The 15,878-nt window shown below is 40.2% G+C and overlaps 1 protein-coding gene across 1 annotated transcript in view; it reads left to right on the plus strand.

The window, feature by feature from the left end:
• Positions 1-15,878, plus strand: part of CNTN3 (contactin 3) — a 387,846-nt gene that overhangs the window by 239,517 nt on the left and 132,451 nt on the right. Inside the window, exon 5 of the mRNA XM_045289985.1 lies at positions 13,092-13,295. Coding sequence (XP_045145920.1) covers positions 13,092-13,295 — 204 coding nt within the window. The remainder of the gene's footprint in view (positions 1-13,091; positions 13,296-15,878) is intronic.

The following is a 15,878-nucleotide window of genomic DNA, read 5'->3' on the forward strand; positions in this document are numbered from 1 at the left end:
CAACCACAAAGGCAGCATTCATGTGCTTGTAAGCGGCATCTTTAAAGTAGCATTATGATGAGGGATATTGTGGGGATCTCTTTTAGTCAGGAGAATGTGACTGCGAGTCATCTCTATCTCGCAAATGTGAAGTCCTTCTTCCACCAACACCAGTCTTCCAGATTCTTAATTAAGAGCATAGAAAATTTGTCCACATACACTCCCTTCTCAGTCCTCATTTTCCCACAGTTAATATTTCAATATGCAACCAACCACACCACCAGGAGTCCTAGGGCTAAAACTAAATCAAACCAAACTCACTGCTGTTGAGTAGATGTCAACCTGGAGTGACTATATTGGGCAGAGTAGGTTTCGGAAAAAATATGGCGCATAGGTTCAAATTTTAACTTGTGGTTAGCATCCCAACTTGTGCTCACTATCTGGACTACCTGGGTTCCTTAGGGATGAAGCTAGAGGTTCTAATTTTGGGCATATATTAACTTTCAAACAAAACAAAAAATGCATGAACAGCATAAAACCAAATAGATAACACACTTCCTAATATTTAAATATCTATACTTACCATCAGACTTTATCAAGATATTAAAAAATATCAAATTTACAGATTTGAGGGAAAAATGATATGCCTTATTTTGATCTAATACTAAAATATATACATATCTGACAGGGGTGCTAGCACCTGAAAATCTTGTGATTCAACATAACCCTTGTAGCATTCTCTGCAGGGATTGAACCAGAATAAACTAGATTGAAGCCTTAGGAAGGGGGAAAGGTCAACAGGTATTAGATAGTATATCCACCACTCCCATTGATAGTTTTCGACTTGTAATTACCCGGTACAGGGTATTATAGTTTGAGGCTATAAGTCTTTGCAGAAGGAGATAGCCCCATATTTCTCCTTTGGAACAGCTGAAGAGTTTAGAGTTTAATTTGCAGTTATCATTCTAATGTGTGCCCTCCTTTCTGGTGATGGGAAAGGCAGTGCACAATAAAAGGGAAATTTTCACAACTTGACCAAGTTAAATAATGGTACTGGATGTATGCAAAAATAAAGAACAATTGAAGTAAGTGTTATAACAAAAGCTTGCAAAACAATAAGAACCAGAAAAAGTATGTCGTTACAGAGGTGGATCGGTATGCTGTCTGTATATAAGAAAGTGCATATGTGTACATGCATGTATATATGTAAATATGTTTGTTGGCAGAGGTTTATACATGTGTCAGTGTGCTGTCCTAGGGATATTAAAAAAGTTCCTGGAAAAGTAGAAATAAAACATACCACATATACTCATGTATAAGCCAAGTTTTTCCAGCACATTTTAAATGCAGTTTTTGTGGTAAAATTAGGTGTCTCGGCTGATATTTGGGTCGGCTTATACTTGAGTATATGCGGTAAAAATTTTTCCACAAACATCTTGAGGTTCTCTCATATATGTACATATACATACATATATGCATGTAAATACAACAAGGAAACAGATGAACTTTGGGTCTCTACTCAAATCTTACCTCAGTACAAGAATGGGTTTTTCTAATGGCACTGTATGACACAATCGCTGAAGACAAAATGGTTTCATAGGCAAATGTGATGAAGAAAGCTGATGGTGCCCAGCTATTAAAAGATATAGCATCTGGCATCATAAAAGCTTGAAATTAAACAAGTGGCCATCTAGCCCTGAGGGGACAAAGCCCACATGGAAGAAGCCAGTGTGATTAAGAGATGTCAACAGGAATAGATATCAAAAATTCAAAAACAAGCAATAAAATTGATGAGAAGGAGCATGGACAAAGTGGAGACCCCACACTCACCTGTAAGGTAATTGGACAGTCCTTCCAGAAGGGCCGCCCAGCAGGGTTGCCATAGCCAGGGTGTGGTATAACACTGATGAAACAAATAACTATCCTCTATTTCTTTAATAATACCTCTCTTTTCTGGCATGGTCTTTGTTTTACTTCATTATTTTTGTTAGACCTGCATATGTTCTTTTGTGTAATTAAGTTCTTTAGATGCAGGAAAGTCAAGATAGATAACACTTCAGAAACAGTAATGGGAATAATGATTCCATGAGGGTCCGGTAACAGGGGTTGGGGAGAGGTGGAAGGGGTAGGTGATAGCAAAGATGAGTGTATAACCCCACTCGAGGGGAACAAATAGCATAATTCACTTTGGTGAATGGATGCATTTGACGGTGTAAGATATGGGGAAAATAACAATAAAAATAATATACACTATAATAATAATGATTCCTGGGGGGTAGAGTGGGAGAGGGAGGGGATAAAGAGGAGCTGATATCAAAGAGTTCATGAAGAAAGAAAATGTTTTGAAACTGATGGTGGCAGCAATTGTATAATTATGCTTCATCTAATTGAATTATGAATTGTTATAATATCTGTAAGAGCTCCCATTAAAATGATTAATAAAAATAAATTTTAAAATAACTTACCCTTTTTGATTTGTGTAACTTCTCTGAATGGCGGGTTTGTTTTAAAAAGGTGTGACTAGGTTGTAAATTTCTATTTTTAAGTATTTTATGGTTTTTTAAGTGAAAGTTTACATAGCAAGTTAGGTTTCCACTGAACTGCTCTTTGGCATAGTGATCTGTGAAGTCGGCTTACAATTTGCAATGTGTCAGAATTCTCGCGATCCTATTCTATTTGTTCTGTTTCCTTTGGTCTAGCTCCCCTAGCCCTCCCTGCTTTCTTATCTTTGCTTTTAGGTAAATAGTGACCATTTTTTCTAATGTTGTTTACAGTTTAAGGGTGGACATTTCTCATGAGTGATACTATTTTTGTTTATATATTTAAACATATATGCCAAATATAAATATATGGATATTATTTATTTGTCTATATATATACATAGACAAATATAGCTATATTTATATATTTACATATATATGTGTGTGAATGATAGGTAAACATGATAGTAGAGCAAGAGGAAAGAAAAAAGAAAAAGGTGAAATAAGAAGAAAGTAAAAATTATATATAGGTATAACACATATACTTACATTTTAAAAGTGATTATCTCTATTTTGACGAACATTTCCACGTGCTTTTAATGGTCTTAACATCTTGTGTGTGTGTGTGTGTTGGAAAGGGAGCAAGGAAAACCCTTGTTTCTCCAGCTTGACCAAGGAATCCTTCCTGCCCCCAGGAAGAAGTCCTTGGAAGATGATGTCACCCTTTACTAATTGCCTCATGTTTGAGTATTAATGAAATAAACATTTGTATTGTGCTTTCAAAACCAAAAGTCATCACCACCACAAGAAGAGAAAAAGTAAGCCTCATGGCATTGCCTAGGGAGAAAGTTTAAATTTCCATGGAAGAAAATGCGACCTCTTTTCAGGAGCCGTAACATATTTGTTAGCTTAGTCCACATTTTCTCCATCTGTGTTGTTCGCATTTACAACACTGCGGAGCTTCCTTCTGGACTTGCTCCTGAGGGTTGATGTGAGAATGAGAACTCAAAGCACCACCCTTGGATTCACTGAAGAGTAGGCTTCCTACAGTTAGTTTATGCTAAAGAAAATTTCCATTTGGCAAGGACAATGTCATTTTTGCATATCATTTAATACTAAAGCAAGTCAATCAAATTGTAATTGGCTCCAATTAACACTTCCATGTGCTGAAAGATTCTTTACCTGCCCCTGGACCTCACTTAAAACAAAAACTTTATTGTCACGAAATCATTTTTAAAAGTCCACTGTTTTAGACAAGTGAAGATAAAAGTGTAAGTCTGGCATTGGGGCATGCCAAAACACACACTGTGTTTTGTGTGACAATGTGGAAAGTGAGAGCTATTGCAATGCATTTCCTTTTAACTGCACAAGCGTGTCTCAGCTGTGAAATTCAGGTATTGGAAGTGTTTGGGGTTTGGAGCTAATAGTAATATCAAATTCTAGCAAATGCATTTTCAGTGTCTTTGATCTCTTTGGAAAGGGCATTTTTTTAATTTAGAAAAGGAAGCAGGAGGAAATGCACTCCTCTGTTGCATATTGAATCTTGTTTCCATTTCCCCATTTTGGAGTTCTCTCCCTTAGTGACCCCCTGCAATAGCTAGTCTAAGAGGAGCTGGTGGTTGTGGGGACTGCCAGCTAAGTCAGTGAGGGAAGTGGATCATCGTGTCTTTATAGCATCACCATTAGTGCTCATTAGTCTTATTTTCGTTTTTGAAAATTTGAACTCTTTGCTTTAGCCACATCAGGCATCTTTAGACATTGGCAATGGAAGTATTTCTGTAAATGCCTTGCTAATGTTTTTCTAGTCTCCATCAGGTACCCCAAACATTATTAGACATCCTGCCGTGAGCGTCAAAGTTTAGTACCATAGCACATTCTTGGTGAGATCTCTTTGGACCAGGGAGGGAAGGGTTCTGTCAACCCCACCAAAACAAAGTAAGCCCAGGACAGGAGAAGGAAGGAAAACGAAAGACGCGAGACAAATTCTTTATGAGAAAAAGGAGAAATTTGCTGCAAGCAAAATATAAAATAATCTATAGCGGTCCTCTTCACATTTCTTCTTTAACAAACCTTTTCTTTGGTACTTCAGGGTCATTGCTGCCTTTGACATTGACATTGACAGTACCAGGAAAGGGACAGAGCACCTTGCGAGGGTAGGAGCCTTCATGACAGAGGCCTTAAAAATGGAGACAATGGATGGCAGAACCTTGTGTCAGAGGATGATGGGAAAAACTGGCTCTTAAAAGAAAATGGTGGGACCAAAATTAGCACTCACAGAACAGCAGGAAACAGAAGTGTCTTGACAGATTCTATTGCACAGTGAAGGTGCTCACCTGTGCTTACTAGGGCAGCAGCCAAGAACATGAGAGAGGAAAACAAGGAAATAGGCAACACGGAAGAGTTAGGAAATCAGCCTAGCTTTGTGAAATTCCTTCTGGAGGTTCGTGCAACATGATGACCACTGACAGAAAAGAAAGGGATAAAAGTAAACTGAGACAGGTAAGGGATTACCCAAAGGATGCCATGCAGGCATTAACCAACAGGCAAAAGCAATTTTTTCCCTTAAAAGTCAAATAGTAAATGGTATCTATTTTGTAAACTACATATTCTCTATTGCAGCCACTATACTCCTGTAGCATGAAAACAGCCATGTTTGTTGATTGCCGTCAACTTAGCCCGAATTGGTGGACCTTATGTGACCAGAACAAAGTGCTGCCCCGCTCGGTGCCCTCGCTAGGATCTTTGCTGTTGAGATCACTATTGAGGCTATTGTATCAATCCACCTCATTGAACTTTCCCCTCATTTGTGCTGACGTTCTTCTTAACACAATGTCATTTCTATGGCTTGCTCTTTCTTGATGTGGAAGCACGATAAAATCTCGCCGTCTTCATTTCTGGGGACCATCCAGATCTATTTCTTCTAACGCTTATTTGGTCATTTTCTTAGAAGTTCATGATAGAGTTGTGATCATTCTTTTACACTACAATTGAAATATATCAGTTCTTCTTAAATGAGTTCATGTAACTGTGTTCTAAACATTTCTTAGTTTACTAAAGCAGCATACTGGGTTTGTGTAAGGATGAAGGAAATGTCATTTAAAATTGTATTTCCCATTTTTTATTTCACTTTAATGCGTATGATTTAAACTGGGCTTTTATGATTGAATCTGTTTAGCACTCTAAATCAGGATGAATTGACTAGGCAAAAGACTAAATAAGGAACTATAATAGAAATAATATTGTTTCTCTCAAGGAATAGGAGTCCCTGGGTGGTGCAAACTGTCCATGGCTGAACTACTAAATGAACCGTTAGTAGTTCAAATCCAAGAGGCATCTCACAAGAAAGGCCTGGTGGTCTGCGTCCAAAAGATGGCAGTCTATAAAGCCAAGGGTGCACAGTTCAGTTCTAAACACATGGGCTCCCTGTAGGCTGGAACAGACTTAGTGGCTACAGGTTCCTTGTGTGGTGGGTCCCACCCACCTTTGGTTGAAGAAATAGATCTCCTAACTACAAATCAACAAATTAGAAAAGACTTGAAAAACACTACACTGAAATTCTAGAAATGCCCATAAAATACTGAGGCTTTGCCAGATGCTTAAATCCTGATCACTGACCACCTGTCCTTTGAAGCTTAAATTACTTTCCAACTTTTAGATTGTTTTAGATTATCAAATGTGTACACCATCCAAAAATATGCCATCTGTCAACCTCCCAACACGCTTCTCTTCTAAATTGTACAAATCAGTAATCAAAAGTATCATGGCTTCAAGAAGGCCTGAAGACCCTTTCAATGTGCCTTCTTTTAAAATAGGTCATATTTCCCATTTGGCACTAGAGAAAATGGCCTTAGCTACTTGTTACAATTTTGCCCAACTTCAACACGTTTGACTGAATTTCTTCTAGAAAATGCCTATTCAAAGGATTTGATCTCCCTCTTAAAAGAATTTCATAATGGAACTCCCTTACATGTCAGTAATATGTGTATTAATGTATCTCCAGGTAAGCACTGGAGTGACATATTTCATATGAAATTGACTTGCCTTACGCTTAAGTGACCCTGGACAGATTGCTGCTGGAGAATGAGGTCATTCGTCAAGGGTTCCTTTTTAGAAAGCAAAGCTGCAGTACTTTGTTCATTAATATATAACTCTGATGGGTAGAACCTCTTTCTCTAAAAATTATTTCACATCCCTAATATTCATGTAGCATTGGTAATAGAAATCCTAGTGGTGATAGAAATCCTTTTGTATAATATGTTTGTGATTTACACAAGAGATTGTGAAAAGTTTTGTGAAGTCTAGCTTGTTTGACTATGTAAGAGTATCATTGTATTACAGGCTTTTTATCTGTATACATAAAATGATGCTGATTTCACATATATTTTACATTGCAGTACACAATTAACATTTATTGCAAATGCAGATATTTAAAGGAACCTTCATACTGTTAAATAGAAATTTGGTATTTTATTTAAAGCCATGAGATCAAAACGTGAATTTTTTTTCAGTCAGAAAGATGTCATATATGTTTTATCAGTCATTTAGAAAATAAAGGAATGGTTAATGCAGATGTTCACAGAAGTCAAGCCCCTACCTCAAGTTGAATCCAATGCATGGCAGCCCTACATAGGATTTCAAATGGAGCAGACATCCTGCTGTTCTCCTATGCAATGACTGGAGAGTTTGGGCCACCAATCCTCTGTCTAATCTACAGCCCTCAACCCCTCCAGCACTCCTTGTAGAATTCAAGGTCATCCTTGTTGACCTTGCTGATTCTGGTTTTGTTCATTGTTTTTGTCGTAATATGACCGCCAACGTAAAAAGAGTCATTCATAACCTGGGGACAAGTCGATGGATTCCTGGCTTCTATGTAATTCTAACCCCAATTCAAGAATAGTTCATTCTTATAACAGGGTCCTGCTCAATATTACCCTCCACAAAGAGATGACCGAAGATAAGGGTGCTACAGCAAGGTGTGGTGTAGAAAACAGAGGGTGCCCAGCTATCAATTGAAATAGTATTTTAGGTCTTAAAGGCTTGTACTGAAATAAGTAGCCATCTAAGAGAGACTTCAACTAAGTCCATATGGAAGAAGCATACCAGCCTGTGCAATCTAAAAATGACAATAACAAAATTCAAACACGATAAACATAAAAGTATCAGAGGTTAAATTGTGAAAACCCGGTAGACAAGAGAAACAAATTCATAAGCACACATAGGTGTATAAGAAAGAATTTTATATACTAGGGCAGCTGAATATTGAGAAAACCTCCCAGCCCAGTCCAGATTAAATCCATAAGTCCGATATTAGCCCATATGTCTGATACCATATATAAAGTCTTCAGACTCAGGAAGCACATGCAATAACGCCGAGTGCAAGACCATCACAAACCAGTGGGTAGAAAGTCTTTGGATCCAGTAACGTTGTAAGCATCTCAGAGCTAGCAGGAGTCTCCGTGTGGCTTTTCCAGCTTCCAGGGCTGCATCAGGATAGGTCCATGTGGCTTTTCCTCAGGGATGTCTTGCAGGGAGTCCAAAGAGAGAGAGTGTGTCTCCTGTTTCTAAGGAGGAAAATCAGTAGTTCCCAGAATTCTCAGGAGAAGGCCGTACCCTCACAGAGGTCTCATTGGCTATCTCTGGATTGACAGGCTAGACTCCACCCCTATCCTCAATCCTCAAATTGACACCAGATTAGGTAACTACCACAAAGACTATGGAGGACGGTGAGAAACCAAAATCATCTGCAGAGTGTCTGGCCAGAGTGGACGTCTGGCAGATCCTCTCTAGTCACAGGTGAGGACTCGTACAACTTTACTATCAGGTAGTATTGTAACCTTAATTGTGGTGAATCGAACCATGGTATAATGTACTTGGTCAGTTATCCGCTCTCTTCACTCAACATGAATGTGCTCTATGCTCAAATATTTCTCAATTGTTCCATATAGGAAATTTCTTCCGTGGCTTAAAAAAAAAATCAACATCAAAAAGGACACTACTATTCTCTACGTAACTCTCACGCTGTTGTGGTGCTGTGGTTAGCCATTGAATCAGTTTTCCCTCACAGTGACTCCACATTCCACTGAACACAACCACACCCGAATCTTGTGCCATCACAATTGTTACGTTTGATACCATGGCTGCGGCCCTTGTGTCAGTTCATCTCCCAGGGGCATTCCCTCGTCTGCTGCCCATCTACTTTACCAAGCATATTTTTTTTAGGGGGTGGTATTTTCTGATTATAAGTCCACAGACCATGATATAAAGTCATGCCATCCCCATATCTAAGGAGCATTCTGGCTGTACATAGTCCAAGACATATTTTTTTGCTCTTCTGGTAGCACATGGTACGTCCAAAATCTTTACCAACACCATAATTGAAATGCACCTATTCTCTATCCTTTTTTGTTCGTTATCCAGCTGTCAGATCTGTATGAGACCATTGAAAACAGCATGGCTTGGATCAGTGGAGAAGCGCTGGTTGCTTACTGGTTACACATTAGACTGCGAGCTGTAAGGTCAAAGGTTGGAAACTACAAGCAGCTCTGGGGGAGAAGATGGGGTTTTCTACTCCTGTAAACAGTTACGATGTTGGAAACACAAAGGGGAAGTTCTAAGCTGTCCTGTAGGGTCACTATAAGTCAGTAATGACTCAGTGGCGGTGACTTTCGAGTTTAGTGGATCAGTGGCATCCTCGTCCTCAGGCGACATCATTGCTCTGCACACTCTAAGGGGTTTCCGTACATGTTGATTGTGAATCCAAGTCTAATGAAAACCTTCACAGTGTTACTCTCTTCTCTGTTGATCAGGGTGCTATCTATTGGTCCATTTGTGAGGATATTTTATGGTCTTTATTTTGATTTGTAATCCATATCAGAGTATATAGTTTTGATCTTCATCAGTAGGTGCTTAAAGTCCTCTTTGCTTTTAGCAAAAAAGGTCTTTTTATCTGCAAATTATTAATGAATCTGTCTCTAATCCTGAGGCAGTGTTCTTCAATAAATTCCAATTTTTCACATTATTTAACTCAACAAGCAGAATAAATATCATGAAATGATACAACGCTGAATTACATCTTTCCTGATTTTAAGTCATACGGTATTTCATTCCTGATTTTAAACCATACAGTATGTGTGTTAGTTTGGGTACACAAGAGAAACAAATCCATGGACACACATACGTGTATAAGAAAGAAAATTATATGCAGGATCAATTGATCATTGAGAAAGCATCCCAGCCCAGTCCAGATCAAGTACGTAAGTCCGATATTAGCCCATATGTCTGACAGCAATCTATATAAAGTCCTCTTTAGACTCACAAAACACATGCAATGATGCCGAATGTAGAAGATCACAGGCCGGTGTGTAAAAAGTTTTTGGATCCAGTGTCATTGGAGGCCAGCCTGACCAACCAACTAGAAACGTATTGCTGTGGAGTTGATTCTATTTCATAGTTAGTCTGTAGAACAGGATAGAACCGCCCCAAAAGGTTTCCAAGTCTGCAATCTTTGTAGAAGGAAGCTTAGCTATCTTTTCTCCTATTGATGTGTTCAAATAAATCACTGACCTTTCAGTTAGTACTAAATGTGCCACCAGCCTTCCATTTTTTTACTTCACATGCCAGAATGTATTGAAAGTTATCTCTTGGGTTCGGGATTTAATACAATGGCAATGGACTGGTTTGTTTGCTTGTTTGTTTTTTGGTGGGTTGTTTGATTTATCGATGGTAATTCACGGGGTGGCACAGGTGGTTAAGGACTTGGCTGCTAACCAAAAGCTGGAGGTTGGAGCCCATCCGTAGAACACAGACCCTAAAAGATCACACCTTTGAAACTCACTGGAAAAGTACCACTCTGAAACACGTGGCGTCTCCATGATTCAGAATCTCCTTGAATGCAGCTAACAACACTCTTGAAGCGGCATTACACTTACATGCTCAGTTCTCACCCAGGCCGTTTGACAAAGGAGTGGCTGATAATGAAGACCCATAGAGGAGTCATTGCGGCTCGGTTTGCATGGTACTGAAGTGTTATTACTTAATATGTGGCCCACAGGGCCAACAGTTGCACAATAAGAAACTATATTCATAATGAAGGTCACCCTTATGATGTGCGCCCCATAGGAGGATGTCCAGCCATGCTCCTTTTCTGGGAGCAGAGCTGTAGCTTTAGAGACTGGGTAAGCCCTGCCTAGAGACTTGGCCACATTGAGCCCCACCCTGGGTCTGCATACCACAGGCACAGGAAAATGGTGGGACACCCTCAAATCTTCTTTCAACGAACACCACATCTTGATTTCTTCTGGTCGCATATGCTGACGCCTGTATCTTCTTGGTTTTGTATGGTGATTTGTTATTTTGGCAGTAATTACAATTACTGTAGATTTTATGACTCTATGGTATTCATTTTCATCAAACCTCAAACCCAGTGCTCTATATAATGAATGCCTACTATGGATAAAATGTTAGCAGAAGGCATGCTGGAGTCACAGTGGTTAAAATGCTCAATTACTAATGGAAAGGTCAGTGGTTCGAGCCTACCAGATCCTCCAGAATAGAAAGATACAGCATAGGAAGCCCTAAGAAGTAGTTCTTTCTGTCCTATAGGGTTACTATGAATTGGAATGTATGCACTGTAACCTATTTTTGAGCAGGCTTCAAAAAGTTTGTGGAAAAATTGTATTACCTTTAGTATTTCATTTACCATAAATCTTGGAAGCCCCTTCATATTAATGGAAGGGGCCCTAGTGGTGCAGTGGTTAAAGAGATCAGCTCCTAATAGACAGCAAGGGAGTTAGAAGCCACGCCCTGCTGCGAAAGGGAGAGATGTACTAGTCTGCCTCAGTGAAGAAGTCCACTCTTCAAATGTGTGAGCAAGTGCTTTATGCTGTGTCAGGGGTTCTCAAGCTGTGGTCGCAGCCTCTTTGGGGGGTCACAGGGGGTGCCTATGACCATCGGAAAGCACATATTTCCGATGGTCTTAGGAACCAAGACACCACTGCGCTATCCGTCTCCAGGTGGGTCCTCCCCCATGCAGATACGCCCACCTATGAGTACCGGCGTGAAGACTGGTACCCATGCTACACCATGCTTCAAGACAAAATTTCATTGATTTGTAATAGAAATAAATATTTCACAATATGTAGTTATATTGTTTTTGTGATTAATCACTGCTTTAATTGTGTTCAATTTGTAACAATGAAAATAGGTCCTACGTATCAGATATTTACATTAACATTCATAACAGTAGCAAAATTACACTTATGAAGTAGCAAAAAAAAATAATTTTATGTTTGGGGGTTGCCACCACATGAGGAACTGTATTAAAGTGTCATGGCATTAGGAAATTTGAGAACCACTGTCCTATATGGTTGCTATGATTCAGAATCAACTTTGTGGCCTTGGATTTGAATGTATTAGCCCCAGAATTCTAGTAGCACAATGAATAAGTGCTAAGCTGCCCAGAAATGTAATTGATTCAAACTGACAAGTTATTTTGAGGGGGAAAACATAGTTTTACAGAGTTGGAGGCTGGTAGTTTTACTCTAAGATTAATCTGAGTTGTACTAAGTTGGAACTGACTGGATGGCAGCAGGTTATATTTTATTTTTTCACGTATTAGCCAGAGTGCCAGGGTGGTTCAAATCGCTGCCGATTGAAAGGTTGAAGTTTGAAGTCCACTCAGAGGCATCTCAGAAGAAAAGCCTGGTGATCTACTGCCAAAAGACTGACCAGTTTAATATCTCTCCCCTCAGACACATGCGAGGCCATCGTGGATCAGAAACCACTGCTGGCCACTGGTTCTGTATCAGCCACTGTGCACAGTTATGATTATAGCCCTTAAGTATCTAGAAATGCTCTGATCATTGCCTTATGAAACAGCAGTCTATGCAGGATCTAGAACAGTGGTTCTCAACCATGCTAATGCCGTGACCCTTTAATACAATTCCTCATGTTGTGGTGACCCCCCGACCATTAAAATAATTTTTCTTGATACTTCATATCTGTAATTTTGCTACTGTTGTGAATAAGGCAATCCTTGTGAAAGGGTTGTTCGACCCCCGAAGAGGTTGTGACTCACAGGTGAAGAACCGCTGAGTTAAAATAACTAGTGGTATAACCAGCAGTGCACTATGCATGACATTTCTGTTCTCCAACCATGATAACACTGCTATGTAAATACAGTGCCTAAATTGGCTCTCAAAGTGAGTAAATTGATTCATACAGAAAATATTTTTTAGCACTGACTTTGAGCCAGAACCTTGGTGGTACAGAAGAGCCTGAAATCCACGTGCCCATGCTTCCCAGGCCTTCACCAACGCTGGCCAAATCCAACACCGGGTGCTGCCAAGTCAGTTATCCTCAACGCATCCCTCCGCAGGAGCAGGACCGGTCCAGCTGGTTTCCAAGGCTGCAGTCGTCAGGGAAGCCTGGGCCGCAGCTTCCTCTGCAGAGCAGCCAGTACTTCCGGTCACCGAGTTTTTGATTGCTACGGAGTGCTTCACCTTTGCACCCCTGGGGCTCCTCTGGTGGACAAGAAAATGCAATTCCATAGGGTGTCTGTGAGTTGTGTGTATTATGTACTGTTGAAAACGTCCTTCAGTTGTGTCATGTCTTTGTCCTCCCTTATTTTATTAGAGCTATCTTATGCTTGGATCTTCAATGAATACCCATCGTTTGTTGAAGAAGATAGTCGGCGATTTGTTTCTCAGGAGACAGGGCACCTCTACATAGCCAAAGTGGAGCCATCTGATGTGGGAAATTACACCTGTGTGGTCACCAATACACTGACCAGTGCCAGAGTGCTAGGTTCACCAACACCTTTGGTGCTACGTTCTGATGGTACGAAATGTGGAAAAATGTCACGCTGAGTGGAGATCATTTTGGGGCTCCAAGAACAGACCAAGTGGACAAGAGGAAAGTGTGTCTGGATAGTTCTTTCTTCTTCCTTCCTCCCCGCCTGCTCCTCTCTTCTCTCTGTCCTCCCCGCTCCTCTCTTCTCTCTGTCCTCGCTCCTTCTTACTTTCTTTCCTGAACAAAGAATACCCACGGGCAGGAGCACAGGACTACGTGCTTTCCAGAGTCAAAAGTCCCTGTGTACAGTCAGTGCTAGTTGGATGATTGTTAACACATGACCAGTATCAAGTGTGTTAGTCTGGGTAGACTAGAGAAACAACCCTATGGACACACACGTGTATAAGAAAGAGATTTGTATACAAGAGCAATTGAACATTGAGAAAACATCCCAGCCCAGATCAATCCATAAGTCCGATATTAGCCCATATGCCCGATATCAATCTATAAAGTCCTCTTCAGACTCACAAAACACATGTGATGATGCTGAATGTAGAAGATCACAGGCCAGTGGTTAGAAAGTCTTTGGATCCAGTGTCATTGGAAACATCTCAGCGCTGGCAGGGGTCTCTGCATCAGGGTGGGTCCATGTGTCTTGTCAGCTGGTACATCTCCCAGGATGTGAGCAGAGAGAGAACTGTCTTCCACCTCCAAGGAGGAAGTACCAGATTTCCCGGAATTCTCAGGAGAAGGCCATGTCCACAGAAGGCTCATTGGCTATCTCCAGATTGATAGCCTAGACTCCACCCCTGCACTCTTACTCCTTAAATTGACACCAGACTAGGTGAGTACCACACCAAGTACACAAAGCCTGGGGCCCAGTGTGAAATACAAGCAAGACGCCCCTGATTCAAACCTCTAGGGTTTGAAGATGATGAGAACGGCACATTATAGCAAGCTGCGGCCTTCTGACGTTGGGACTCTATGTGTGATTTCCCAAGTTGCAGTCACCTGAAGCCACCTTTATCAGCTTGATTGTTTTGAAGCTTAATATATCTTAGTACAGGTTTAATTGGATCCCTAAAAAATTTTATGAGGGATAAAACGTGTCATTACCCCTTTGATGGCAGTTTAAAAGAGCCCTTAACCGCCTCAGAAGCAGAGTTTTGAGCTTGGTTAGTTAATACACTTAATACAAAACTATCTCAGGTACAGTGTAGAGCCTCGGCTACAACACATCTAAGCACTCTTTCTAGTTCCTAATCATGGGATTTGACCTTTTCCAGTTATTAAGTCACTGCTTCTCACTGCTGGAATGCCATTTAATAAGTTTAAGTTTGGTGTCTATGCCACCAGGGAAACAGTAAATACATTCCGTGCCCTAATTTTGTTCTTAATGAAATTTCAAGAAGTCACAATACATTTGATATTTTATTTTGCCTAGAAAAGCCCCTCTTGAATGCAGAATGGCATTCTCACAACTGTTTCTGCAAACACTAATTGAGAAGCACAGAAGCCTAACGGCTTCAACAAGTATATGTTGCAGTCGGGGGCAGGTTAGAACGACTTCTAGGAGAAACTCACTGCTGGATAGTGAGTAATTTACATCTCTTGGAGGAGTTGCTTCAAACGAGAGGAAAAGCAAGGTTTATTTCAGGAAAATGAGGCAATTGCGAAGGTGACTTTGAGACTAAGACACATGTATTGTGTATTTACAGGTGTGATGGGTGAATATGAACCCAAGATAGAAGTTCAGTTCCCAGAAACTCTTCCAGCAGCTAAAGGTTCAACTGTGAAATTGGAATGTTTTGCCCTCGGAAAGTAAGTTTTATAACCTCACTCTATGTACAGAAGCATTAAATTGTTAGAAGAGATCAGGGCAGTTTCTAACCGACTTTTCACCTTTACCTTAATTTCTGTGGTTTCCTTTCATTTAGAAGCAAAGCTCAGCCCAAACCAACTCAGTGCCGTCGAGCCGATTGTGGCATAGTGGATTTTGCATAGGGCTGCTAACTGTAAGGTTCGCAGTTTGAAACCACCAGCATCTCCATGGGCCAATGATGAGCTTTCTTTTCCCTAAAAGATTTGCATTCTCAAAAACTAACAAGGGTAGTTCTACTCTGTCCCATAGGCTTGTGATGATATATAAGCAAGGGAAAAAAACAAAGTACAGGATAACCTCCCAGGTGTAATTTAATTTGCAACTTTACAAGCTATTGGGAGCAACTGATCATGCCTTCCTAATTTCATAAATTATACTGGTGATGTTTTTCCTTTGTTGGGACATTTGTTATATTTTAAAAGAGTAGGTTTTGTCTTATTATTATTTTTTAAATCCGGATGTTTTTCTTCCTCTAAGTCAGTGGTTCCCAACCGTCCTAACGCCACGACCCTTTAATACTGTTCCTCATGTTGTAGTGACCTCCAACCATAAAATTATTTTTGTTGCTACTTCATAACTGTAACTTCGCTACTGTTATGAGTTGGCGTCCCCTGTGAAAGGGTCGTTCGACCCCCAAAGGGGTCACAACCCACAGGTTCAGAACTGCTGCTCTAAGTCATGAACTGACTCAACAAAATGTATAATTACTTTGATCAAAATCACAACTTAAATAAAGATACAAACCTCTG

The sequence above is a fragment of the Echinops telfairi genome, unplaced genomic scaffold (assembly GCF_000313985.2).
Source record: "Echinops telfairi isolate 266 unplaced genomic scaffold, ASM31398v2 ScPeMD7_31;HRSCAF=116, whole genome shotgun sequence".
NCBI classification, from domain to species: domain Eukaryota; kingdom Metazoa; phylum Chordata; class Mammalia; order Afrosoricida; family Tenrecidae; genus Echinops; species Echinops telfairi.